Source organism: Terrapene carolina, unplaced genomic scaffold (assembly GCF_002925995.2).
Source record: "Terrapene carolina triunguis isolate 2854851 unplaced genomic scaffold, T_m_triunguis-2.0 Scaffold211, whole genome shotgun sequence".
Classification (NCBI taxonomy): Eukaryota; Metazoa; Chordata; order Testudines; family Emydidae; genus Terrapene; species Terrapene triunguis.
In genome coordinates this window covers 1,609,963-1,636,306 of record NW_020664562.1, presented here as the reverse complement: position 1 = coordinate 1,636,306, position 26,344 = coordinate 1,609,963, and the positions used below count along the sequence as shown (strand labels likewise).

The window sequence follows — 26,344 nt, the reverse complement described above, 5'->3', positions numbered from 1 at the left end:
TAGGAAACGTTGACTTCAGCTACGCTATTCTCGTAGCTGAAGTTGTGTTTCCTAGATCGATCCCCCGCCCCAGTGTGGACCAAGCCTTAGTTATAATGGCTGTCTCTGATAAGCTGGAAAGCTATTTAAAATCCATCCTCCTTCCCTGAAGAGTAGCAGCGTAATAAAATTTAGGAATTTGGTTATTATTTGTCAATACAGTCTCTCACAGCACTCTGATTTAAAGTAATTGTGTATTGTTTAATTTTAACATTGTCTGTTAACTTTTTTTAAAGTATTTCCCCCCCCCTCTGGGGTTCACTCCTTTTTTTGCTTTTTTCTCTTTCCTGATAAGAGAGTGTACTCCCTCTCCCCACCCATTATTTTCTTTCCTTCTCCCTCCTCCCCATTATATCCTTCTTCTCTGCTGCCCTTAAAGTTTGGGAACCACTGCTCTAACAGCCCGCAAACCCGTTTCACTAAATTGTGAAATCTCATGAACCCCCTTCTAAAAAGGAATATTTCCAGGGATTTAAGTTTAAATTTTCTCAGTGTGATGGATGCGCTTGCTTTACTCTGCCTACCTCTTGGAAGTCCAGAACCACTGCCGGCTCCCCCACTGATGGGGGCAGGGCTCGGGCTGCCAGCCCCAACTGCCCGGTCCCGCTCTTCCTGGGGCTCGGGCTGCCAGCCCCACACGGAGCGCTGGGGTTGGGCTGCCGGGGGCAGGGCTCTGTCTGCCAGCCCAAATAGCCCGGCCCCACTCTTCCTGGGGCTTGGGCTGCCAGCCCCGCGCAGAATGCTGGGGTTCAGGCTGCCAGCTCCCCCGCTGACGGGCAGGGCTCGGGCTGCCAATCCCAACTGCCCAGCCCTGCTCTTCCTGGGGCTTGGGCTGCCAGCCCCACGCAGAGCACTGTGCTTCGGGCTGCCGGCTCCCCTGCTGTCAGGCAGGGCTTGGGCTGCCAGCCCCAACTGCCTGGCCCTGCTCTTCCTGGGGCTTCGGCTGTCCGCCCTGCAATTGGGTCCCACCTGCTGCCTCCAATGCCCGGGGTCCTCTGCTCACCCTGAGGGAAATTTTTCTGGCAACCCCCCTGTAACATTCTGCAAACCCCACTTTGGGAACCACTGCCTTAGAGTGATGTATCATGTTTTATGGATTAATGTGAAGTTTTATATGAATTTATTTTTAATTAAAAGTGCAGTGCCTTTAAGATAGATGAGAATTTTTTCTCTTTGTTCATGTAATAGGCAGAAGATGCCAATAAAGCAATGAGTAAATATCTTCTGGAGAAATTGAAGATGAAAGAAAAATGGCTTGGAGTCTGGAAGACCAATCCAGAGCTTTTCTTCATCAATTCTGAAGATGTCCTTATACCTTTTGTTGGAATACTTGTTGAAGTAATTTTCCTTTTTATTTTTTCATTCTAGTTACCATACATACTCGTTCATAAGCCAAATTTTTTTTTTAGTAAAAAAGGGAAGCACCAGAGAAGGGGGTCGGCTTATGAACGGGTATAGAGAGGGAGAGGTGGGACACAGCCCTTCCCCCCAACAGAGGGAGCAAGGAGAGGCAGTACAGTAGAGACAGAAGGGAAGAGGTGGGGCCAGATTCTCTCTGCTTCTGGCCACGCTGCTTTCCCCCCAGCCTCCAAAGCAGCTGCAGCTCCAGGGCTGGCAGGCTGCAGCCATGCCGCTCGGCCCCGCCCAGCCTGCCAAAGCAGGCTGTGGCTGTGCCGCCTGGCCCAGCCCACTGGAACATCATGCGGCCGCATTGCCCGGTCTGGCCCACTGGAGCAGGCTGGGGCCGCGCTGCCCAGCCTGCAGGAGCAGCTCTAGCCAGGTCAAAGACATCCTCCCCTGGCCCTCCCCAGATAAGGGATGGGATGGGGAGAGGGTGAGAGTCCCGGACTAGGGGTGGGGTCATGTGGGGTGGGGTCCCAGGGGTTACTCCCCTGACTCCCAGCTTCTCCCCCCTCCCCAAAAAATTTCCCCACCAGTTGCTGTCCTGGCCCAACAGGGTAAGCAGCTGGCGCGCCGGGACACACTGTTTACCTCCGTGCCTGCGGACGCTCGAGGTAAACAAACCATTTCCGCCCCCCAGCGACTTACCCTGATGGCCCGGGAGCCAAAGTTTGCTGACCCCTGAATTATAGGGTTGGCTTATGAACAGGTTATACATTTTTTTCCATTTTTACTTATCAATCTTGGGGGGGTCGGCTTATAAACAAACTGGCTTATGATTGAGTATATACGGTAGTTGTCATTAAAATAAAGCATTTAGGTTTTTAAAGTTTAATGGAAAAATAAGCAAGGCTCACAGCATCTTGCACACTAATCATCATTGAGTTTTTTCAAATGTTTCTAGGAAGTTCTCAAACACCTGTGTTTTCAGATCTTCACACAGTGATGGGTATTTAACTATTCTTCGAGTGCTTGTTCATGTCCATTCCAGTCAGGTGTGTGCGCATGCACAGAAGATTTTTCCCATAGCAGCATCTGTCGAGTCGGTCTGGGCACCCCCTGGAGTCATGCCTTCATTGCACTTAATATAGGGCCCTGCCAACCCTTCACTTCCTTCTTACCTCCAGTGACGGTTGGCTAGAACTTCCTGTAGCCCTTGCTTAGCAAGCGCATTCTGCAGTTCTCTGTATATAGTTACCTTATTTATTATTAATTAGAGTTGTTGGAGGTCCCTCCCATTCTGACTCCCCGGAGCCGTAGTATGCTGCAGTCCCCGGGGTTTAAAAACTGTGTGGCCTGGGTGAAGCACATGCCGAAGAGCGATCCACACTCCTCGTGTTTACGGTGCCTAGGGGAGGGTCACCAAAAGGATCGTTGTAAGATCTGCTGCGAGTTCTGCCCTAGAACTCTTAAAGAAAGGGAACAGCGGCTTAAGGTGATCCTCATGGAGGCAGCAGTATGCCGTCATTCTGACCCAGGATCAGGGGACCTGGCTCCTAACATGTCATCCTTGACGCAGAGCGCCCCAGCACAGTTGTCAAGCTTGGCTCCGAGAAAAGACTGGTCCTGGGACGCTCGGCCCCGGCATGGCACCTCATGAGGCCCGGCTGAGAGCAGGCACTGATCCCACTCAACATTGCCTCAGAAGAAAAAGAAGCTGGACAGTTGGTCACCTCCGGCTAAGTCCAGAGAAGTGAGACTCCAGGTGGGCCACAGCTCCGATCCCCCACTGGGGCCGCGTCGACTCCTGCTCAGGCAAGGCAGTTGAGTCCCCCACAGGCACCGGTCCCTAGAGGCCAGGAGCTACAGCTCCCTTAGACGCCAGAAGCTTTCGAAGCTGCTTGGGACCTGTTGTACCTTACGGTGCCGTTCTCGCCCCCGATGAGGGAAGAACCTCCAGTGTTGGCGGCCCCACGGCCTGGCGCAGTCAAGAGGGAAGCCAGCTATGATGTCCAGGCGCTCCCCCTCTCCATGTCCCTCGGCACCGGCCCACTCGAACAGAGAGCCTACCTGCTCCCCGAGCTCTTGACGCTCGAGGCACCAAGGCTCAGCTCCTCCCTGGTCTTCAGTGTTAGAAACCTTGGAAGTCAGAGTGACTCCTACCAATCCAGGAGAAGTAGGAGCCAAAGATCGAGGTCCAGGAGAGACAGGAGAGAGCCCCAGGTGTGGCCACTGCAGTGGCAGAATCCACCACCGTGGCCATTCTGGACCTGGGCCTTTCACCAAGGCTCTGCTGCATCTTCTGTGGCCTCAGCCACCTTCATCCCGCCATAGTCTATGCAGCTTGCCTCAGCGCCAGCCCATATGCCAACACCTCCAGCCGCAGCATTGGCACCACTGAGCCACCTGACTTCGGCGCTGATTACGGTGCAGGCACTGACAGCTCCAGCACAGATACCAGCGATGGGCCCACCACCTTCGTCGGCGCAGACAGGGGGAATCAGCACTGGCTCCATCGATGGTTCCCTGGGTCTTACTGATGGCAGCGCCAACACTGGGTTCGAAGTCTACAGCCCTGGTGCCGGCGAGCGCCCCATCAGCACCGATGCTGCCCTGAGAGTCGCGGGATCTCCTGGGGCTGGATGGCAGGGAGCATCTGCTGCTTATAAGTGCTTTCTTCTCATCGTTGCCAGATGAGGCATTGGTGGGTACAGCCGTAGCCCTAGTGCTTGAGGACAACAGGGTGCTGCAGAATTGCTGCGAAGGGCTGCTCAAGAGTCTGGGCATTAAGGCTGAGGAGGCTGATCCCATGGTGGACATCCTCACCCCCTCAGGACCTTCTCGTATTGCCCTACCACTGATTAAGACTATTGTGGACACTACCAAGATCCTGTGGCAGACCCCAGCTTCCTTGCTGCCCACTGCCACGTGCAATGAGAGGCGTTATTTCGTGCCCTCCAGAGGGTACAAACATTTATACTCCCACTCACCCCGACTCTCTTGTTGTGGACGCTGCTAACCCATGTGAGACAGGATTTCCAAGGGCCCTCCCCAAAAAACAGGGAGGCTAAGCGACTAGACCTTGTCTGGAGAAAGGTCTATTCTACTGGGGGTCTGCAGCGCCCTATTTCAAACCAGCAGGCCATCGTCAGCAGGTACTAGTATAACACCTGTGCGGCGATGGCCAAATTTACGGAGCTCCTCCCTTCAGACTCCTAAGCCAAGTTCTCGGCCTTGGTGGAGGAGGGGAAGCTAGTCGCCTGGGCTTCCCTCCAGGCCACATTGGACAGTGCAGATGCTGCCACTAGGGTCACGGCTACTGGGGTGGCCATGAGAAGGGGCTCCAAGTCTTGGGGCTGCCTTATGAGGTCCAGTAGACTATTCAGAACCTCCCATTTGAGGGTGTGACTCTTTTTCTGAAAAGACAGGCAAGAGGCTATACAGCCTGAAAGACTCACGAGCCACCCTCAAGTCTTTGGATCTGCACACTCCAGCCACACAGCGGAGACACTTCAGACCGCAACCTCTGCCAAGATTCCATCACCAGAACTGCCGGGACGGTTCTCAGAGGAGGAACAGGAGGAGACAACAACCGTCTTCAGGCCAGGGCTCTGGCCAACCCAAACTGCCTTCTGGCACTTAACCAGCCTTTTGACGGTGCGGTTGAGGACGGCGCACCAGATCAGAGACTGGATCTACCCCACCATACCTCTCTCTCCTGACTGTCCCCTTTCTACCATGCATGGTCCTGCACTTCGAACCACTGGGTGCTCCACATGGTAGAGAGGGGATACTCCATCCAATTCTGTGCTCTCCCGCCCTTCCACCCTCCTTCCCAGTCCCTCTTCAGGGACCCTTCTCATGAGCAGCTCCTTATCCAGGAGGTGCAGTCGCTCCTATCGCTAGGGGTACTGGAAGAGGTTCCTCAGGAACACGCGGTGAGGGCTTTTATTCCTGGTATTTCCTAATACCGAAAGCCAAAGGCGGCCTCAGGCCTATCCTGGACCTGTGAGAACTCAACAAGTTCATAAAGAAACTCAGGTTCCGCATGGTCTCCTTGGCTTCCATCATCCCCTTACTAGATCCAGTAGACTAGTATGCCGCCCTCGACTTGAAGGACACACATTTTCATATCACAGTTACTCAGCCCCACAGGAAGTACCTCAGGTTTGTGGTCAACAGTACCCACTACCGATTTACTGTCCTCCTGTTCGGCCTGTCAGCAGCACCTCAAGTCTTCACCAAGTGCATGGCAGTCTTCGCCGCGTTTTTGCGAAGGCACCAAGTACAGGTATTTCTTTACCTCGACGACTGGCTGATCAAAGGCCGCTCCAGGACCCAAGTGGAAGCTCAGGTCAGATTCATCAGAGCCACCTTAGACAGCCTGGTCTACTTCTAAACGAAGCAAAATTGACTGTCTCCCATCCAGAGGATAGAGTTCATAGGGGCAGCACTGGACTCAACCCAAGCTAGGGCATACCTGCCGGAGGCAAGGTTTCAGGCCCTCAACGATATAATTCGAGGCCTCAGACAGTTCCCCACCACTACAGGGAGGAACTGCCTGAAACTTCTCGGACACATGGCTGCCTGTACCTATGTGGTGCAGCATGCCAGATTCAGGATTCGACCGCTTCAGTCGTGGCTTGTGTCAGTATATCGGCCAGCCCAGGGCAGTTTGCACAGGATTGTGATCCTGCCTCGCCCAGTCCTCGACTCCCTCCGGTGGTGGATTGATGTTCAGGAGGTGTGCTCGGGTTTCCTTTGCTGCCCCACAGCCGCCTCTGTCACTGGTGATGGATGCATCAGATGGGCTGTGGAGCTCATCTGGGAGACTGCAGAACTCAAGGCCTCTGGTCTCAAGCAGATCTGGGTCTCCACATCAATGTCAGAGAGCTGAGAGTGGTAGGCCTAGCATGTCAGACCTTCCGTCCTTACCTAACTGGACAATGTGTATCAATCATGACGGACAATACAACAGCAGTGTTCTATATCAACCAACAGGGGGGGGTGCATGCTCCTCTCCCCTGTGCAAGGAAGCCCTCATGCTTTGGGACTTCTGTGTAGAACATTCAGTACATCTGATGTCGTACCTCCTTGGGGTACAGAACGAGCTGGTAGACCACCTCAGCAGGTCATTTCACAGCCACGAGTGGGCCCTTCGCCCAGACGTCGCAATTTAAATCTTCCAGAGGTGGGGTTTTGCCCAGGTAGACCTTTTCGCCACGTGACGCAACAGGAAGTGCCAGCGGTTCTGCTCCTTCCAGAATCACAGCCCAGGCTCCAGCGCGGATGTGTTCCTCCATTGGGGAGGTTCTCTCCTATACGCCTTTCCATCCATACCACTCATTCACAAGGTGCTTCTCAAGATCCTCAGAGATGGAGCTCAGGTCATACTGATAGCATCGGCCTGGCCCCATCAGCACTGGTACACAACTCTCCTAGACATGTCCGTGAGAGCCCCGATTACCTTGCTGCTCTTCCCGGACCTTCTCACACAAGATCATGGGCGTCTCCAACACACGAACCTCCAGTCGCTTCATCTCATGGCATGGAAGCTCCATGGTTAAGTCCGTTGGAGCTTTCCTGTTCAGACCAGGTTAGACAGGTCCTCCTGGGCAGTAGGAAACCCTCTATGAGAGCCATATACCCTGCCAAGTGGAAGAGATTTTCAATCTGGTTGGCGCAGCACCATTCGCCCCCGACGTTTGCTTCAGTGCCACTCATTCTGGACTACCTCCTCCATCTGAAGCAGGAGGGATTCTGGTCTTCAATAAGGGTGCACTTAGCCGCCATCTCGGCCTTCCACCTGGGCGTGCAGGGCCGCTCTGTGTTTCTTAACCCCATGGTCAGCCGATTCCTAAAAGGGATCGACAGGCTATACCCTAATGTCTGTCAGCCTGTCCCTGTCTGGGACCTCAACTTGGTCCTCTGTAGGCTCATGGGGGGGCCCCCCTTTGAACCTTTAGCAACATGCTCCCTGCTCTACCTCTCTTACAAGGTAACATTCCTGGTAGCGATAATCTTGGCCAGGAGGGTATCTGAGCTCAGGGCCCTAACATCAGACCCTCCCTACACCATGTTTTATAAGGACAAGGTTCAGCTCAAGCCCCATCCTGCTTTCTTCTTGAAGGCTGTGTTGCAGTTTCACATCAACCAGGACATCTTTCTCTTGGTCTTCTACCCTAAGCCTCATTCCAGCGGCAGGGAGCAGAGGCTCCACTCTCTGGATGTCCACAGGGCGCTGGCCTTTTACATCGAGAGAACAAAACCATTCAGGAAATCAGTCCAGTTATTCGTGGCAGTGGTGGACAGGATGAAAGGTCAGCCTGTGTCATTCCAACTCATCTTGTTATGGATAGCGTCTCCATATTCGTGAGTGCTACAACCTAGCAGGTGTTCCTGCACCTCTGATTACTGCACACTCTACCAGGGCACAGGCTTCATCTACAGCGTTCCTGGCCCAGGTCCCTACTCAGGAAATCTGCAGGGCGGCGATGTGGTCCTCCATACACACTCTCTCCATGCACTATGCGATTACCCAGCAGGCCAGAGATGATGCGGCTTTCGGATGAGCAGTACTCCAATCAGTGGACAACTCCGACCCCACCTCCTGAACTTGGGCTTGGGAGTCACCTGATTAGAATGGACATGAACAAGCACTCGAAGAAGAAGAAAAAACGATTACTCACCTTCTTGTAACTGTTGTTCTTTGAGATGAGTTGTTCATGTCCATTCCAGGACCCACCCTCCTTCCCCTCTAGCCAGCAAGAAGGAACTGAAGGGGTGGCGAGTCGGCAGGGCCCTATATTGAGCACCATGAAGGCGTGACTCCAGGGGGCGCCCAGACTGACCTGACAGATGCTGCTATGGGAAAAATCATCCAGCCATTGTGCACGTGAGTGCGCACACACCTGATTGGAATGGACATGAACACTACCTCTTGAAGAACAACAGTTACAAGAGGTGAGTAACCGTTTTTTAGTCCTCCATTTGTGCATGCTTTTCGAACTAGATGCATTTACTAACATTTTCAAGTGCAGAAAAGGACATACTTTGAGCTATTGTGTATGGTAGTCAGATTGTGGAAAATACCATCTTTGTATACTCTGCCATTCCGTATTCCTGAGATTTGTAGAGAAGCTAGTTGGAGTTTGATCAGTTCACATACCTATCATTATTCCATTGTGGCATCTTGGATAGGAATCCTACAGCCAGCTTTTTTGAGAGGTAACTGTTGGTCACTCACCTGCAGCGTGGGATCCTTATGGACAAGCATTGGAAAAGAGGTTATTTACCTTATGGAAAGTGGACTTAGAGATGCTTTGGTCCTCACAGATCTCATGACCCTACCCTTCATCCCCACTAATTTGGAATCCTTATGCCAGGGGAGTCCCATAAAGAAGCTAAAATCTTGGAATGAGATTTTGGTAAACAAGTGAATTAGAGGAAACAATTTTCCTCTTTCCCCAGTTTCATTCTGGAGATGTGTACAGCTCTTGCTGAAACTTAATGAGCTTCTCCTGACTGATGACTACACAAAACCTCATGGGAGTTGAGCTGCTATCTAGCTGTGGAGTAGTGTCTTTGTTCTTCACCCAACTTTATGGACATAATTACTCCACTGCTTGGGGATCCTGGTATGCAATACGATCTCTTAGTGCTTCTTCTGAGACTGGTTCAAGTGCTTGTTATTGCACATTGGTCCTTGAGAACTGGAAAAAAAGAATAACTATATCCTCCAACCTGCAAATTCAAGGAAACAGGATAATGGTAGGGACAGGATTAGACTATCAATTCTTTTTTTAACTAAATTTTTCCTTTCTGTGACATGTGATGTGTAGTCACACACAAATTATTTTCTATTTTTTAATGTCGTTTTTTTTTTTTTTTTTTTTAAAGTAGTTAAATTAAGGTTAAAAATTAAGTATTCCAGAGTCTGGAAATGCCAAAATGAAGGTCGCTTTCACAATCTTAACTTCTGCTCCTGTAAACATTACAGTAGTCTTTAATTATGAGATTACATGCTATATTTTCCCCCCACAGGATTCCTGTGACAGGTTCCTCCCCGGGGTGCCACCTAGAACTGGGGTATCACTGAGCTCTCTGACCCACCAGCTCCCTTTCACACTGTGTTGCCGTGACAAGTTGCAAAGCCCTCCAGGCTTGCACTTTCACCAGTATTCACAAAGGTAGGGACACACCCAGCTGCAGTCACATGCAGGCTCTCTAATCACTAGCCTCCCAGCCTAAGACCCCAGAGCAGTACTGTTCGTTCTGCCCTGGTCGAATCTGGCCATTATATATGGGCTTAACCTCAATGTGAAGAGGACCATGCATAGTTGTGGTAATCAAGCTGAGATTTTCCCCAGACACCTTAGTCAAACGCACACTGGTTTGGATTAAAACATAAAATATGTTTATTAACTACAAAAAGATAGATTTTAAGTGATTATAAGTGATAGCAAACAGATCAAAGAGATTACCTAGTAAATAAACAAAACCTCAAACTGAGCTTAACATACTAGATAAGTAGACTATGAAATTGCAAATTCTCACCCTGAATGATAAACAGGCTTAAATACTGGCCTCTACAGCTGTCTGTAGTGTTTAGATTAAAAAAATAACTCATAATTTTCAATTTACCTATTCTGTAGCAAACTAATCATTTTCTCTTAAAATCATACTACTGCTTTAAGGTAAAATTAAAGGAAGATGTCATTTTCACTAATTATTTTTAGTATGGATCAGTTCTACAGGTGGCACTCCCATGAAAGTTAATAAGAACTGTGTGTGTGGCAGGATTGCAGGATCATACTAATAAAGATATAGACATTTTAAAAACATTTTGTAACTATATATTTCTTATGTCTTAGGTTACTTGCAAACCATCTCAGAGCACCTCATCTCACTTGAAAGCTTCTATATCTGTTGCTGAACCATTTTCCTCTAATATTGCAAATATTCCAAGAGAGCTTGTTGATAATGTTTTGGAGGAACTGGACCATTGTGTACCTTTGCTGGAAATCTACCCTGTCGAGGGGCAGGATATGGTAGTATTTGATATTGCCCAGGCTTTGGACGTTGTGAGGTATTTAGCTTTTTCCCCTGTATTTTTGCCATTCAGAGATGCTAAAATGTTAACTGAGGAACTGTACCTAAAATAGAAAGATTAGAAAGATTTACTTTGCTTCATTAATAGTGTAAGAGTATTCACAAACAAAAGTCTCAGTTTAAAAAGTGGTAAGGATGAAAAAGTATTTTGATGCAGTCCAGTTAATGGCCCAAAAAACCCTTGCAATTTGATTGGATTTACTTAGTCCAGGAGGGAACAGCTTTTGGACCTGAGGTTCAGCAGCTCTATCTGGATTTTGGTGCTTTGCCTTAATACTTCTGCTTTTTTTACTCTAAAAGGTGTTGACCCTTTTATCTTAATGCGCCAACCATATGGTGTTTTCAAGGTTTGCAGTACTGTATCTTGAGTAGAGCCAGTCAGGAATTTTCTGACAAAATGCTTGTTAATGTGTAGAAACAAACTGTTTGCAGAAAAGGATTTCTTTCAATGAGTCATTTCAACTTGAAAATATTTTGCCATTTCTTTCTAGCTTCACAATGTAGTGCAGGGGTCAGCAACATTTCAGAAGTGGTGTGCCGAGTCTTCATTTATTCACTCTAATTTAAGGTTTCGCGTGCCAGTAATACATTTTAATGTTTTTAGAAGGTCTCTCTCTATAACTCTATATTATATAACTAAACTATTGTTGTATGTAAAGTAAACAAGGTTTTTAGATGTTTAAGAAGCTTCATTTAAAATTAAATTAAAATGCAGATCTTATCAGTTTAGTGCAGTGGTTCTTAGCCTGGGGGTGCGAGACATGGGAGATTTTTTCAGAAGGCAAATCATCGAAAACACAAATTAAGCACGGGCACATAAATACAGGGGGCCGGGTGGTTGGAACCCCAGACCAGCAGCGAGGTGAGCGGGGCCGGCGGCTGGTATCCCAGGCCGCAGCAGGCTGAGCGGGGCCGATGGCCGGACCCTGGCTGGCAAGGGGCCGGCGTCAGGAACTCCAGACCCGCCGGCTCCTGCCTGTCGGCGTCCTAGCTGCTGGCCCCACTCAGCCTGCTGCCAGCCAGGGTTCCGTTCACCCAGGCCGGCAGCGGGCTGTGCGGGGCTGGAAAAATTGGCTCGTGTGCCGCCTTTGGCATGCATGCTGTAGGTTGCCGACCCCTGGTGTAGTGATTGCCTCTCTAATGCCCCAGTGTTTTGCCTCTGCTCAAAGAACCTGGAGGTTCTCTTAGGACTCATCTCTAAGCAGGAGTTACTTCCATTGTGCATATTTCTTTTTTCTTCCTCTTCTTGGTGCCCCTAGTAGGTTAGGGCAGGTCTACACTTAAAAAGCTGCAGTGGCACAGCTACACCAGTGCAGCTGCACCATTGTAGCGCTTTAGTGAAGATATTATCCTGACGGGAGAAACCCTACTTCCATGAGAGGTGGAAGCTATGTAGACAGGAAAAGTTCTCCCGTCAACCTAGCGCTATCTATAACGGGTTAGGTTGGTATAACTGCGTTGCTCTGGGGCATGGATTTTTCACACTCCTGAGCGATGTAGTTATACCAATGTAAGTTTGTAGTGTAGACCCAGGCCTTAGAGGATTTTTGAGACGAGGAGTGTACGGGAAAGCTATTACTGAGGAGGAAACATGGCAGTGTAGCAGGCTTAGCTATGATCACCACCTACTCACTCCACTCTACAGACATCCGACAGGCAAGCCTTAAGCTGGTTGGAATGGAAATTCTGCATCAGGACCTGGCATTTTGGAAGCACCAAGCCAGAGGCCCCTAGCTTTTTATTTTTCTCATCTGACTGTGGTGAAGTATGGGTTCTAGGAATGTTCCCAAGAGGCTGGTAAGTCAGCAGGGTCAGGAACAACCTGGGAGCATGACTTGCCTACTGCTTTCAGTTTGCCAACGTACCTGGTGTTTTTGGCCCAACTGTCTAGGACGTTAGACAATTTTTCTTGTGCTTAAGCTCTGACTTCTACAGGCTCTGAAAATGAAAACATCGTTTTAAAAAAAAAAAAACCCCAACAACATAGCACTCAAATGTTTCAGATTCTCCGTATTTGGTATCAGTTACCATTATATTAGGGCAGCCTGAGGGTTGTGCAGATATGGATTTGTGAAGCATATTCTATACCCTGCATTTCCCTACACCGTATATCCACTCCTTCTGCTGTCTTTTCCTCAGCGAGTCAGTAGAGTGGCCTGGTCCAGCCTGCTGATGCCCGCTAGCCCTTTGTTACCCTGGCTTTCTCAAGTGTGGTGACAGTATGGCCTAGTATAGTTCTTCGTATTACCACTGCATTCTCTTCCCCTGCCCCCAATTTGATTTGATTTTTGTATTTTGCAGGATGCAGAGTGATCTAGGCCATACTGGTAGCCTGTCAGTAGACCTGTTTTCTGTCTGGCCTCCCTTAGCTCAGCGTGGCCTAACAGCTTGCCTTTTTACCACTGTTGCTGACTTTTCTTATGAGTGCAGCAGAGCATCCTAGCCCCTACTGCAAGCATCCTGCCTATACCAATAACAGACCATCAAAATAGCTGGAATCTATAGGGATGTGACTGAGCTTCTCTCTTCCAGTTTCCTTTCACGTGTTCCAAACTGGTCTAGCCTGCCACTTTACTGAGCCTGACAACAATTTTCATTCAAGTGATATTGCTGAGTGGCTAGTTGCTTACACCATTAGCTTGACAGCTTCAATGGACAATCCAAATGGCTGTAATCCTGTGCTAAAATGTTAGCATTAAGAAAGGAGAGTTTTGTTGCACAGCTTTAAAACCACTTCAGTAAGGCTTTAAGGTCAGAGCATGTTCATCTCAGCTTTCCCTCCTCATTTATAAACTCTTTCTATCATTTCTTTTTTAAAGCATTCCTCTGTCTCTTCAAGGAGCAAGTCATAGACTGAGGCAGCAGCAAAAGCTATAGCTGCAGAAACAGCAATCTTTACAACAGTTAAGATGGACAGCCCAGTATATTGGGGGTTGCGGTGTCTTTTGAAAAGGTTAATTCAGGCCTTCAGTAAAATACCTTAGTGTATGTGACCAAAAAAGCACTTCGAACTTCCTGGTCAAGTGGAAACATATTTCAGGATCCTCTCAAACTTCTAGACCTCAGCACATGAAGTGTTTGGCCTGGAAATTGAAGTTTTTGCCTTCTAGAGCATGAATATTCAGGAGAGCTCATGGAACATCCTAGTCAAATCTAGAAATTGTCCACAAATCTGGCAACTTGAAAGGATTTTGAGAACTTGATTCTCATGGTGCTCTTGAAAGGACATATATTGGAGTTCCTTCTAGATAGGCACTTGCTCAAACTATGACACAATCTTCCTGAAGGTTCAGGTCTCAATGTTAGGCTACTTGTAGCATATTCCTTCCAATTCTAGCATTTATTGCAACACCCTCACATTTCCCAATTCCTTAAAGCTGTCTCTCTGCAGAGATGCTGTTAGGAGACTAGTAGAATAGTTTAATGTTTCAGATAATCTAATTTTTCCTAAACAAATGGGGGAGTTTTCCCCATACTTATTAAAACATTTTATCTGTTCGCAATTACATTGGCCAGGAGAGTTAGTTGATAGAGCCAGAGAGTTAGAGGGGACCGCAAGGGTCATCAAGTCTAAAGTTTGGGGGGCTTTATCCATCTGGAATCTTTCTGTGCAGTTTTTTTGCAGATGAAATGATTTTCAGGCCTGTACCAGAATTGTGTCCCCTGAAATTATAGTTTCCACTTGAACATTGTAATCTATTTGCTTTCCTTGTATTCTAAGGGTATGTCTACACTATGATAGTAGTTCGATTTTACTTAATTCGAATATGTGGAATCGATATTAGAAAGTCGAACGTGTGTATCCACACTAAGGACAGTAATTCGACTTTGTGAGTCCACACTAACGGGGCAAGCGTCGACATTGGAAGTGGTGTACTGTGGGCAGCTATCCCACAGTTCCCGCAGTCCCCGCTGCCCATTGGAATTCTGGGTCGAGCCCCCAATGCCTGCTGGGGAAAAAAATGTGTCGAGGGTGGTTTTGGGTAACTGTCGTCATCCAACCGTCACTCCCGTCCTCCCTCCCTGAAAGCGCCGGCAGGCAGTCATTTCATTTCGTGCGCTTTTCTGGTGAGTGACAGCGCGGACGCCACAGCACTGCGAGCATGGAGCCCGCTGCGACCATCGCTGCAGTTATGGCCGTTGTCAACACCTCACACCTTATCATCCACCTTTTCCAGAGGCAGATGCTGAGAAATCGGGCGAGGAGGCTACAGCAGCGCGGTGAGGACATGAAGTCTGAGAGTGGCACAGACCTGTCACAAAGCACGGACCCCGAGCCGTGAACATCATGGTGGCAATGGGTCACGTTGATGCTGTGGAACGGCGATTCTGGGCCCGGGAAACAAGCACGGACTGGTGGGACCGCATAGTGCTGCAGGTCTGGGATGAATCACAGTGGCTGCGAAACTTTCGCATGCGGAAGGGAACTTCCCTGGACCTTTGTGAGTTGCTGTCCCCTGCCCTGAAGCGCAAGGACACCCGGATGCGAGCAGCCCTGACTGTCCAGAAGCGAGTGGCCATAGCCCTCTGGAAGCTTGCAACGCCAGACAGCTACCAGTCAGTGGCGAACCACTTTGGCGTGGGCAAATCTACCGTGGGGGTTGTTGCGATGCAAGTAGCCAACGCAATCGTTGAGCTACTGCTGTCAAAGGAAGTGACCCTTGGAAACGTTCCGGTCATCATAGATGGCTTCGCTGCGATGGGATTCCCAAACTGCGGTGGGGCTATAGATGGAACTCACATCCCTATCCTGGGACCGGACCACCAGGCCAGCCAGTACATTAACCGAAAGGGCTACTTTTCAATGGTGCTGCAAGCACTGGTGGACCATAGAGGACGTTTTACAAACAGCAACGTCGGATGGCCGAGCAAGGTTCGTGACGCTCGTGTTTTCAGGAACTCTGGTCTGTTTAGACGGCTGCAGGAAGGTATTTACTTCCCGGACCACAAAATAACTGTTGGGGATGTGGAGATGCCTATAGTGATCCTCGGGGACCCAGCCTACCCGCTAATGCCCTGGCTCATGAAGCCCTATACAGGCGCCCTGGACACTGAAAAAGAACTCTTCAACTACCAGCTGAGCAAGTGCAGAATGGTTGTGGAGTGTGCTTTTGGACGTCTCAAGGGGAGATGGAGAAGCTTACTGACTCGCTCTGATCTCAGCGAAACCAATATCCCCATTGTTATTGCAGCTTGCTGTGTGCTCCACAATCTCTGTGAGAGCAAGGGGGAGACCTTTATGGCGGGGTGGGAGGTTGAGGCAAATAGCCTGGCTGCTGATTACGCCCAGCCAGACAGCCGTGCGATTAGAAGAGCCCAGCGGGACGCGCTGTGCATCCGGCAGGCTTTGAAAACTAGGTTCCTCAGTGAGCGGGGTAACCTATGACTATTAAGTTTGTTTACAGAGAAGCTGAACCTGCCCCTGTTTCTTTACCCAGTTAATGTTCACTATCCTCTTCAGTTACATACCCCGTTCCCCCCCTTCCAACACACGTTTAAAAATAAAATAACTGGAAATTTGTTAATGAACACCATTTTCTTTATTACGGTTTTCGCGGTAAAGTGTTGAAACTGGGACGCAGACTGTGGTGGGGAGCGGGTGTAGTGTAGTGATGCAAAGGACGCTTCTAAACTCGAGGAATGACAGGCTCCTGCTCCTAGAGCGGTCCGCACTGGTGGACTGGTTGTTTCAACGGAGCCTGCCACCCCTCCTGTTCGGGACTCTGTGTGTGGGGGCTGTGTGACTTTCTGGCAGGGGGAGGACGGTTACAGATCTCCTGGTGCATGGCTCTGTGATCCAGGATAAGGACCGCAGCATAAGATCTCTAACCGTCCTCCCCCGTCACATAGCCCCCCCCACACAGAACATGAAAACCACCTCCCAGAATGACCAGGGTGCCTAGTGACTGCAATGTGTGTGTGACCTGCTGCTGAACCTGCCCCCGTGTCTGTACCCTGGTAAAGGTGACTGTCCTGTCCAATTACCAACCCCCTTCCCCCCCCTTCAAACACACTCTCCTCTAAAAGAACATGATGGAAACAGTAATTAACAGAAACGTATTTTTTATTAGCAACAACACAGGGGATAAAACTGGGACGGGGGCTTGGGTGAGGCGGGAAGGAAAGGACTTATCAAATTTTGGGGAATGACAGCCTTCTGCTACTTGAGCAGTCTGCAGGGGTGGAGTGACAGTTTTCACGGCCTCTGCCGCCCCTCCTTCTTGGGACTTTGGGTGAGGGGGGTATGGGACTTTGTGGCGGGGGAGGGCGGTTACAGATACACTGCAGCGGGGCTCTGTCCTCCTGCCTCCGGTCCTGCAGAACATCCAGAAGGCGCCGTAGCGTGTCCGTTTGCTCCCTCATTAGTCCAAGCAGCATTTGAGTCGCCTGCTGGTCTTCCTGCCACCACCTCTCCTCCCGTTCGCTGTGTGCTCGCTGGTATTGCGACATGTTCTCCCTCCACTGGGTCTCTGGGCCGCCTCGGCACGGGAGCAGCCCATAAGTTCTGAGAACATGTCGTCCCGTGTCCTTTTCTTTCTGCGCGTAATCTGCGCCAGCCTTGGGAGGGTGATGCCAGGGTAGGTCGGGAGACAGTCGCAGCTGTGGGATGGGAAAAAGGGAGTGAATTCCTCAGAAAGATTTTTTTTGTGAACAAAGAACATAGTCTTTCTCTGTGAACAAGACCATGCACAGCACCTATCACATGTGCACTCAGGACACGGTCGAATTTTCGACCTTCGCATTCAGTGCCTGGGGGTTTTGCAGTGCAGATCAGACAAGTGGGGCAGGACAGCGGAATTTGGGTAGCAGGCTGACATGGTAAGCCGTAGACTTGTGGCTGCTTAAAACTTAAATTATAGCACTGCCCTTCTTTCACGTTCAAAGCAATGCTCCTAGCATTGGCCAGTTCCTGCTGCCAGCAATCCGGCAACCATGAACTCTGCCCCTGTCCCACCCCCTCGCGGCTGTCCCCAGGAAAGATCCCTGTATGCTGCCCCTCTCCCGCCTCCACCGCGTGGCTGTAAACCGCCGGTTACAGTTCTGTAAAGGAACTGGCAAGCAGTCCCAATACTAACATTCCCCTAATTCAAAGCAGGTCACCATGAGCGACATCACTCTGATGAGGATTTCTGAGACCGAGAAAGAACGCATGCTTCGTGAAAGCCTGCAAAAACCAGGGCCGTATGCCACCATGCTCTGCAAGGCAATGATCCTGGAGTACTTGCTGATAGCCTGGCGCGGAAACGTTTCCTACTATGGAGGACACAATAAGGCCGCTCTCCCAAGGAACCTCATGCAAAGGCTTTCCATTTACCTCCAGGAGAGCTTCGTGGAGATGTCCCATGAGGATTTCAGCTCTATCCCCAGACATATAGACCGTATTTTACTGTAGCTGCACTGGCAAGGACTAAACAGTAGAGTGCCTAGGGCAAACCAATCATGACAAACCGGACATTGTTAGATTTTTTGGCAGTAGTTGCACTGCCAAGGACTAAAACATTAAGCGCCTAGGGCAAACTAATCATGAAAAACCCACTGTTAATATTCCTGTTCTGTTCAAAATAAACGTTTACATGTTTAAAACACTTACCGACTGATCCTTCCCCTGATTCTGGGTACGGGTTAACGCCTGGGGACGGTTGGTAGGGGATCTCTGTGAGGGTGATGAAGAGATCCTGGCTGTCTGGGAAATCAGCGTTGTAAGCGCTGTCGACTGCCTCGTCCTCCTCATCTCCTTCCTCATCTTCCCGTCCGCTAACATCTCAGAGGAAGCGGCCGTCGACAATATCCCATCCTCAGAATCCACGGTCAGTGATGGGGTAGTGGTGGCGGCCGCACCTAGAATGGAATGCAGTGCCTCGTAGAAACGGCATGTCTGGGGCTGGGATCCGGAGCGTCTGTTTGCCTCTTTGGTCTTCTGGTACCCTTGTCTCAGCTCCTTGATTTTTCACGTGGCACTGCGTTGCATCCCGGCTGTATCCTCTCTCTGTCATGGCTTTTGAGATCTTCTCGTAGATCTTTGCATTCCGTCTTTTCGATCGCAGCTGCGAAAGCACGGACTCATCGCCCCACACAGTGATCAGATCCAAGACTTCCCGATTAGTCCATGCTGGGGCCCTCTTTCTATTCTGAGATTGCATGGCCACCTCTGCTGGAGAGCTCTGCATCGTTGCCAGTGCTGCTGAGCTCGCCACGATGTCCAAACAGGAAATGAGATTCAAACTGCCCAGACAGGAAAAGGAATTCAAATTTTCCCGGGGCTTTTCCTGTGTGGCTGGTCAGAGCATCTGAGCTCGGACTGCTGTCCAGAGCGTCAACAGAGTGGTGCACTGTGGGATAGCTCCAGGAGCGTCGATTTCCATCCACACCTCCCCTAATTCGACATGGCCATGTCGAATTTAGCGCTACTCCTCTCATTGGGGAGGAGTACAGAAGTCGAATTTAAGAGACCTCTATGTCGAACTAAATAGCTTCGTTGTGTGGACGGGTGCAGAGTTAATTCGATTTAACGCTGCTAAATTCGAAAAAACCTCTAGTGTAGACCAGGCCTAAGTTCTTTCACCACTAAGAGAATCAGTTACTTGCTTTTAGATGTTGGGATATTCAAATTCTATTTACATAAAACTAATTCTTGAAGAAAATTGGATGCAATTTTAATATTAGATGGATGACCTAAGGAAGATTGCAACAAAAGCATTATAGGCACTAGTCCTAGATGGATAAATTAAGGAGTTTGTCAGGCCTACAGTTTGTTCATAAAAGATCCCCCTCCTCCTGTAAAAGTTCAGGCATATGTCCATTTCCTGGACAGAATAGCATAGTGCTTTGAAGTAATTTTGTAGTATAGCTATGTGGACTTAAGTGCATTCCTTTATTGTTTTAAATAGATGTTTTGTCTTTGAGATAACTTTTGGGCAGAAGGTCCTGCAGGCTCTCTTGGCTTTCTTTCAATAAACACTTCACATACTGAGGGAAGGCAGAAGAAAAGTAAAACAAAATAAACCTATCCTCAAGCAGTTGTTTTTTCCTTGTGGTTCACTCTTGATGTTTCAAGTTTCCCTCCTGTTTATGTAGATAAGTTTTACTGGTTACTTCCCAGTTGTAATGGATTACTGAGCACCAGGTACCCATGATGAAGACAGGTTAAATTTACCTACCTACATGTAACTTTTCCTTCTCTTAAGTGGGCATCTGGTGCTCTGAGAGATCTCTCCCAGGTTGTCACCTAATTTGCATTCATTTCCAGTTGGAGGGGAAATGTCTCAGTTCTTCCTTTTTTCTCTTTATGGAATATTCCTGCAGGGAGAGATGGAGAAATCTTGTGATTCCCTCATATTAGGATCTTTCTTTGCTGTAAGCAGTTTCTTCCATTTCCCTGTGTTATAATCGGAATTCATAATTTATCATCTTAGCATGAGCAGTTGATTGGGGAGTTACAGAGAGGCAATCACTTCTCTTATCAGTTCTAATTGCCAGCACTACATTGTGAAGCTAGTGGAGTTTATTTTTTTTAGTCACAAGGCTTGGAAGATGAGGAAGAGTAACCTAGTTGTAACAGATTATGGAGCACCAGGTGCCCATTTCAGAGAAGGAAAAATGAAGGGTAGGTAACTACATTTTTTCTTTTGGACAGCCATAAACCACCATATAGATGAACTTATAGAAGTGCTGTTGAGATTTTACTTAAGGTTGCTGGTGAGGTGAAGAGAGAAATCAAACTGCAGAAATTAAGCAGATTTTTCTTGCGGGGAAATAAGATTTGCGGTGTTGCAGTTTTTTATGAAGTGAAAATGTTTTTCACAACTTGAGATCACTACAGTAAAAAGTTATGAGGTTGATTGCCAAAACATATGGAAGCTTTTTTTTTCTGCTTCTCACGCAAGAACAAATGTGGTGGCAGTATCATGCAGGGAGGTCCCCGGTATAAGTCTCCCCCTTGTCCATCATTTCTTGAATCCGTCGCTCACCAATAGGGGAACGTGTTCCGATGCACATAGCTGTTGCTTCACCTTCTGCAGGGCTTTTCTTTGGGTGCTTCTCATGGGGTTCAGGAGGGAGGGAGGAGGAGGAGCGGGGATGGGGTGCGCTCGGAGGAGGGGGCAGAACTGGGCGGGAAGAGGCAGGGCAGGAGTAGAGTGGGGCAGGCAATTTTTTCTTATGGGGAAAAATTAAATTCCCTGGTATCTGTCGTTTCAGTATCCATTGCCCTTTTCAAGAACGCAATCCTGACGTATACTCGGGACCCCCTGTAATGTCAATATATCTTTTAGGTTTTTCTACGACTTCCTTTGGAGGGACTGGGATGAAGATGAAAGTTGTGAGACCTATGCGGCACTGGTAGAAGAGAGAATTAAACTGTAAGTATATTATCCCAAAAAAGAGATTGAGGGGGGTGTGTGTGGGGTGTTCTTTTATATATTTAAAAAAAAAAAAAAAAGCTGTGAGGGATCTCCTACGTTGGAGCACTATTCACCTTGTCATAGGGTATCCAACAGTCAGTTGCCACCTCTCACAGGGTCTACTGCATTGGTGCTTTAGCCCTCCAGCTAAGGCACACTTGAGTCCTACCTTTTCTGGGGTATTAAAGTCCAAAAATAAAGGAATGCTATGAACTCAAAAACAGAGTTATCCAAGGAATCTTCAGCAGGATCCTGCCCTTCTATTTAGGGCAGGAATCTCAAACTCAAATCACCACGAGCACCACATGAGGACTAGTACATTGGCCCGAGGGCCACATCACTGAAACCTTTTCATACAACAATACAAAAGTATAGTCAAAAATGAAAAAAAATGAAGAGTAATATAGTACGCTATTAAAAGTCAATGTATTAACTTTTTTAAAACTGTAATGCAAAGAGGGGTTTTAATAAAATATAAACACCTGTAACTATTCCTTATGTGGTCAGTAACACTGATGATGATCTACACCAGGAGTCTCAAACACGTGGCCTGCAGGCCGTTTCCTGTGGCCCGCCATAGGCGCCGACTCTCTCCTGCACTGTGTAACCCTTTCCACCCCCCGGGTCACAGCGCAAAGTCGAGAGGGAAACTGAGGCTCGCCTAGGAATTATAAAAATGTTACAGAAAATTTCCACTTCATCACAGACACTGTGCAGTGTCCCAACAGAGAGAACCCTGGGCAATGGGGATGGGACCTCTGGGTGCCCAGCACCCCTAAAAGAGAGACCCCTGGGCAATGGGGGGGGAATCCCTAGGTGTCCAGAACCCTTAACAGAGAGATCCCTGGGCGATGATGCCCGGTACCCCAACAAACAGTTTATCACAGGGGTCTCAAGCAGCCCCGCCCCTACCCCACTTCTTCCCACCCCTTCCCCGCCCCCATTCCAACTTCTTCCCCGAAGTCCCCGCCCCAACTCCGCCCCCTCCCTGCTCCTATTCCAACCCCTTCCCCAAATCCCCGCCCCGCCTCCTCCCCCGAGTGCACCGCGTCCCTGCTCTTCCCCCCCCTCCTGGAAAGTCTTAAGTGCTGCCAAGGAAGTGCTGGGAGGTAGGCGGAGGAGCAGGGACACAGCGCGCTGGGGGGAAGGGGAACGAGAGGGGAGCTTGGCTGCTGGCGAAGTTGGCGCCTTTGGAGGGCCACAGGAAATAACATGCGGCCCGCGTGTTTGAGACTCCTGATTTAGGGCATGTATCCATGCAGCCAGGCCTTTTGGTCAGTCTTACTTGGCCTGGTCATCTCATCCTTTGGGAGGCTCATCCAGACAGCAAGCTGTATCTGACTCTTGGCTGAAACCAGGCTTTCCTTGGCAAAGAAGCAGAGCTCTGCTTTCTTTCCTGATCAGCCCCGCACTGAGCTGGGACTTCTTTTAACTCCCCTCTTCATACCTGACATCTGCTGCAGGTGTAATGACCCGGGGCCAGTTGGGTCCAGAGTCCTTCATTAACCCCCTCCTTGCCAGCATGGGGCCTGTACGCCCTATTACAGAAGTATAACATTTTTATTTTATTTTCACAGTTGGTGTGATATTGAGAATGGAACTATTCCTGCTCCAATTGGTCAACGTTTTAGAAAAAATCTGGAGAAGTATAAAAACATGCATTTGGAATTGATTCAGTACCAAAGTAATATTAAAGAAGAACCTACAGCAGAAGAAGCTGTTGAATGTTGGAAAAAATACTATGAACTAGTAATGCTGTGTGGATTGCTGAAAATATGGGAGGACCTTCGCCTCAGGTAACTTCTATAGCAGTGGTTCTCAAACTTATTTGATTGAGTCCCCTTTCTTTGTGTCTGTAGTCATTTACAGCCCCTGCCACACAAGTACATATACCTCTGGCCAGGTGCCCAGCTCTGAAGGCAGCATTGTGCCAGCAGCAGCGCAGAAGTAAGGGTGGCAATGTTAAAAGTGCTATTTGTCAATATCACTTTTCACAGCAGACTTAGCTCCCCATTGCCACCCTTACTTCTGCGCTGCTGCTGTTCCAGGGCTGATAGCCAGAGCCCTGCCGCTGCCTCCGGGTGAAGGACTGGTGGGGGGTGGAGGGGGGAGGAGAGCCCAGATTACATCCCGGTGAGGGATTGGGGGAGGGAGGTGAGGAGAGCCCTGGGATGGCGGGCCTCTGGCTGTCCTCTTTATCCCCTCCCCTGGCCTCCTGGTTGTGCATGGCCCTGCTGCCCAAGCCCCAGCCGCCTGGGGTTGACAGCTGGAACTCCAAAAAAAAAAAAAGTGCTCACAGCTTGCACCTCCCGTGACACATTCCCAGGTGTGCCCCATAGTTTGAGAACCACTGTTCTATAGTTACTAGTTCATACTTGGGGCCCTACAACAAAATCCATTCTAAACATCATAATTTCTTGCTTGTCCTTTCTAAATGTTAATAGAAGTTAAGTAGCACTGTAATTAATTATAAACTATGAATTTAAAAGCTTCCTGCCAGTAGTTGAGACGGATATCCTCCCTAGTGGAATTATTACATTAAGGTAACCAACTGATTGCTACTTACTCTCCAGTGGAACTATTAAATCACTAAAATTTAGAAAAATCCCTGTCCTTCCATTTTTCTTTAGTTTATCAGCATACTTCAGTCCTTATCCAGATGCTGTCTGAACTGCAGTATTTCACTGTATAAAAATATGTACTGTAAATCCATATTATATTAAAAACCCTACGTTAAAAGAAGGTTGCAAAGTCAAGCATTCAAAAATTGGTAAATGCCAGTTAGGGTTGCCCACAGGCAACCTTAATTCAGGCCCTGGTGTGCATATGTTCTCGGACAGTCTTTAATTATGTTATCACTTTTTCCCCCACATGAGACCCCTGCCTCATTCAGTGCACGGGATAGATGGTTCACTATTCACTATTTCTATCCTCATCATTATTTACTGCACACTACTCAGTGCAGAATTTGAACAGAATTATTAATTTGCTCATGGTGTTTTCTGTATTTTTCTCATTGAGGTATCTTAGTTCTTTATGAACATTAATTAATTAATCTTCAACATCCCCTGAGAGGCGAGGAGATGATATCCCGAGTTTCCAGATAGAGAACTGAGGTACAAAGCTTAAATTCAAAATTGTTAGAAGTGTCAGTTAATTTTGAGTGCTGAATTTGAGAAGCCTGAAGCTTGGTTTTTAGAGTACGTAGCATTTTATAGCACTTTATATGTTGAAAGTACAGTGCCCATTGACTTCAGTTGCAGTTGTGTGCGCTCAGCACTTAACGCAAATGAACCCACATGTGTCTCAAGCTAGGTACCTAGAAAATGAGGAATGCACAATTAGTGACCACCTGTGAAAAGTTTTCTTTAAGTGACATACGTAGCATCACATAGGAACTCTGTGGCAGTGTCAGGGATAGAATTCAGTTCCCATAATGTTATTCAGCTGCCCTAATGATAAGATCATCTTTTTCTTCCTGTAGTTCTCTGCCTCATTCACTACACATCTTCCAACTTCTGCAACAAATGAGGCAGCAGTCCTACAACAGTCTCACTCAGTACACAACCTTGATTCATTCCTACAGCACAGTTTGTCCTGTAAACTTAATGAGGCAGGAGTTCTGTAGGGAAAAAATATACATCAACACATAATTAAACTCTACCATAACACATGCACAAGGAAGCTGAATTAAGGCTGCACAGGAAAACTTAATTTTAACATTTTCTAACTTCTGAGTGCTTGACTTTCCTACATTACTGTTTAAATAAACAAACAAAGTCTTTTTTTTTTTTTAAACTTAAATTTCAAAAACAAATTCCATTATGTGGGAACAGATTTACCCCCCACATAGGTCAACAGCATATTTGGGATCTTTTGGTTCATGGCACAGCTCTCTACCACTTGAGCTCACACAGCTGATAGCAATAGAAGGCAGTTTATCTTCTGTGTGGGACTGCCAGTAGATGGGAATTGGAGAGACATACTTTCAGTGGGTTTCACAGCGATTTCCTAGATAACAAAGTAATGTTGAGACTTAGGAATAATGGGTTTAGTTCCAGGTTCTGCTGGGGAGTGTGGTCTAGTGGCTCCAGACACTTTTGCTCCTGCTTGTCTTCCCTTCCCCCAACAAGCCTATCCCTGTCTTCTTCTGTTTCTGTCCTGCCTCCTCCCCCCCACCTCCAATGCCTTCTAATCCTCCTCCTTGCCCTGCATCTCTTGCAGATTTAAATTCTCTTTGTTTTGTAAAACGGAAGTGGTTTATTATACTGAGGGAGGAAAGAATATGAAGCATAGATAATTTGAAGAGTACCCTTTCTAACCATAACCACCCTTTAAGATGTGCCTACATTTTAAGAAATGTGTCGGGGTTTTTTGGTAGGTTTTTGTTTGGACACTCCATATGTACTTTTCATTGGGGATTGGTATAGTAAAGGAATTATGTTGTATCAAAAGATGGAGTCAAACTGTTGATCTAGGCTAGAAGATGCTTTTTGAAAATGGCCTTAAAATATTTTTTGGCCTACCTGTACTGGTCACTCAGACAATCTTTTTGAATGGATTATACTGGGAACAGTGTTTAAATAGAGTTCAATGTTTGTTTTCAAACATGGGTCAAAGCCCAGGACCCTAAAGCCAAATTCATGAAATATATTAATTTATAGGATTCTGGAGATGGCAGCAAAGTGGTGAGTGACTTGTCTAAACAAATTTGGAAATACCAAATGTGCTGCTTTTGCATATCTTGCATTTAACACTGAAAGTTTTGTGATGCTGGAGATGTCTGTTATGTTTGTCACGGATGAAGATGTTGTTTAAATGCATATATCTGTTAAAATCTAATAAATTCAGCATAAAACTTCTTAAAGTCAAACAATTTTACATACCGTCAGAAATGCTTTTTATAAAACTAATAGTACAGAGATTTTGGTCTAAATTACAGAGCTCATGGACCTCTGACCCCAAGGATACTGAGGCGTAGGAGAGGACACAGAGATGATCGGAAAGCTGTAACTCATATTGTAGCTAAAACAATGACAGCAGAAATGGTGAGGAAGACTTCCATTATGTTTTATGTGAGTCAGAAGGACTAAGTGTGCTAAACAAAACCAAGGCCAAATGACCTAGGCGATATTAGTACATAGCTGTCTTGAAGGAGATAGTTATTCAGAAGTGACCTCTAAACTTTTACTTCCTGATTTAACTGAAGTGGTTGCATAGAATCCTCTCAGTCCGTGGGATGAGAGAGAATATACATTTCTAATAGGCAATCCATTAGTCTGAAATGGACTAGTGGTTTGACCATACCCATTCAGAAAAGTAGCTCGCTGGTGAGAAGTTTTGTTGTCAAAACTCCCCATATGTAAGCCTAGTAACTGCACAACAAGCTCTGTTTATTTTACCTCTCTGTGCAGAAACAACTTGTTGTCATTCCACTGCAGAGCACTTGCGGA

General features: G+C 47.8%; 1 protein-coding gene across 1 annotated transcript in view; it reads left to right on the top strand.

Moving 5' to 3' along the window:
- LOC112113452 (testicular spindle-associated protein SHCBP1L) overlaps nt 1-26,344 on the top strand; it is a 58,538-nt gene that overhangs the window by 1,399 nt on the left and 30,795 nt on the right. Inside the window, 7 exon segments of the mRNA XM_026656011.1 lie at nt 1,228-1,377; nt 9,424-9,550; nt 9,553-9,569; nt 10,254-10,468; nt 20,763-20,849; nt 22,469-22,687; nt 25,834-25,966. Of these exon segments, the coding sequence (XP_026511796.1) occupies nt 1,228-1,377; nt 9,424-9,550; nt 9,553-9,569; nt 10,254-10,468; nt 20,763-20,849; nt 22,469-22,687; nt 25,834-25,966 (948 nt within the window).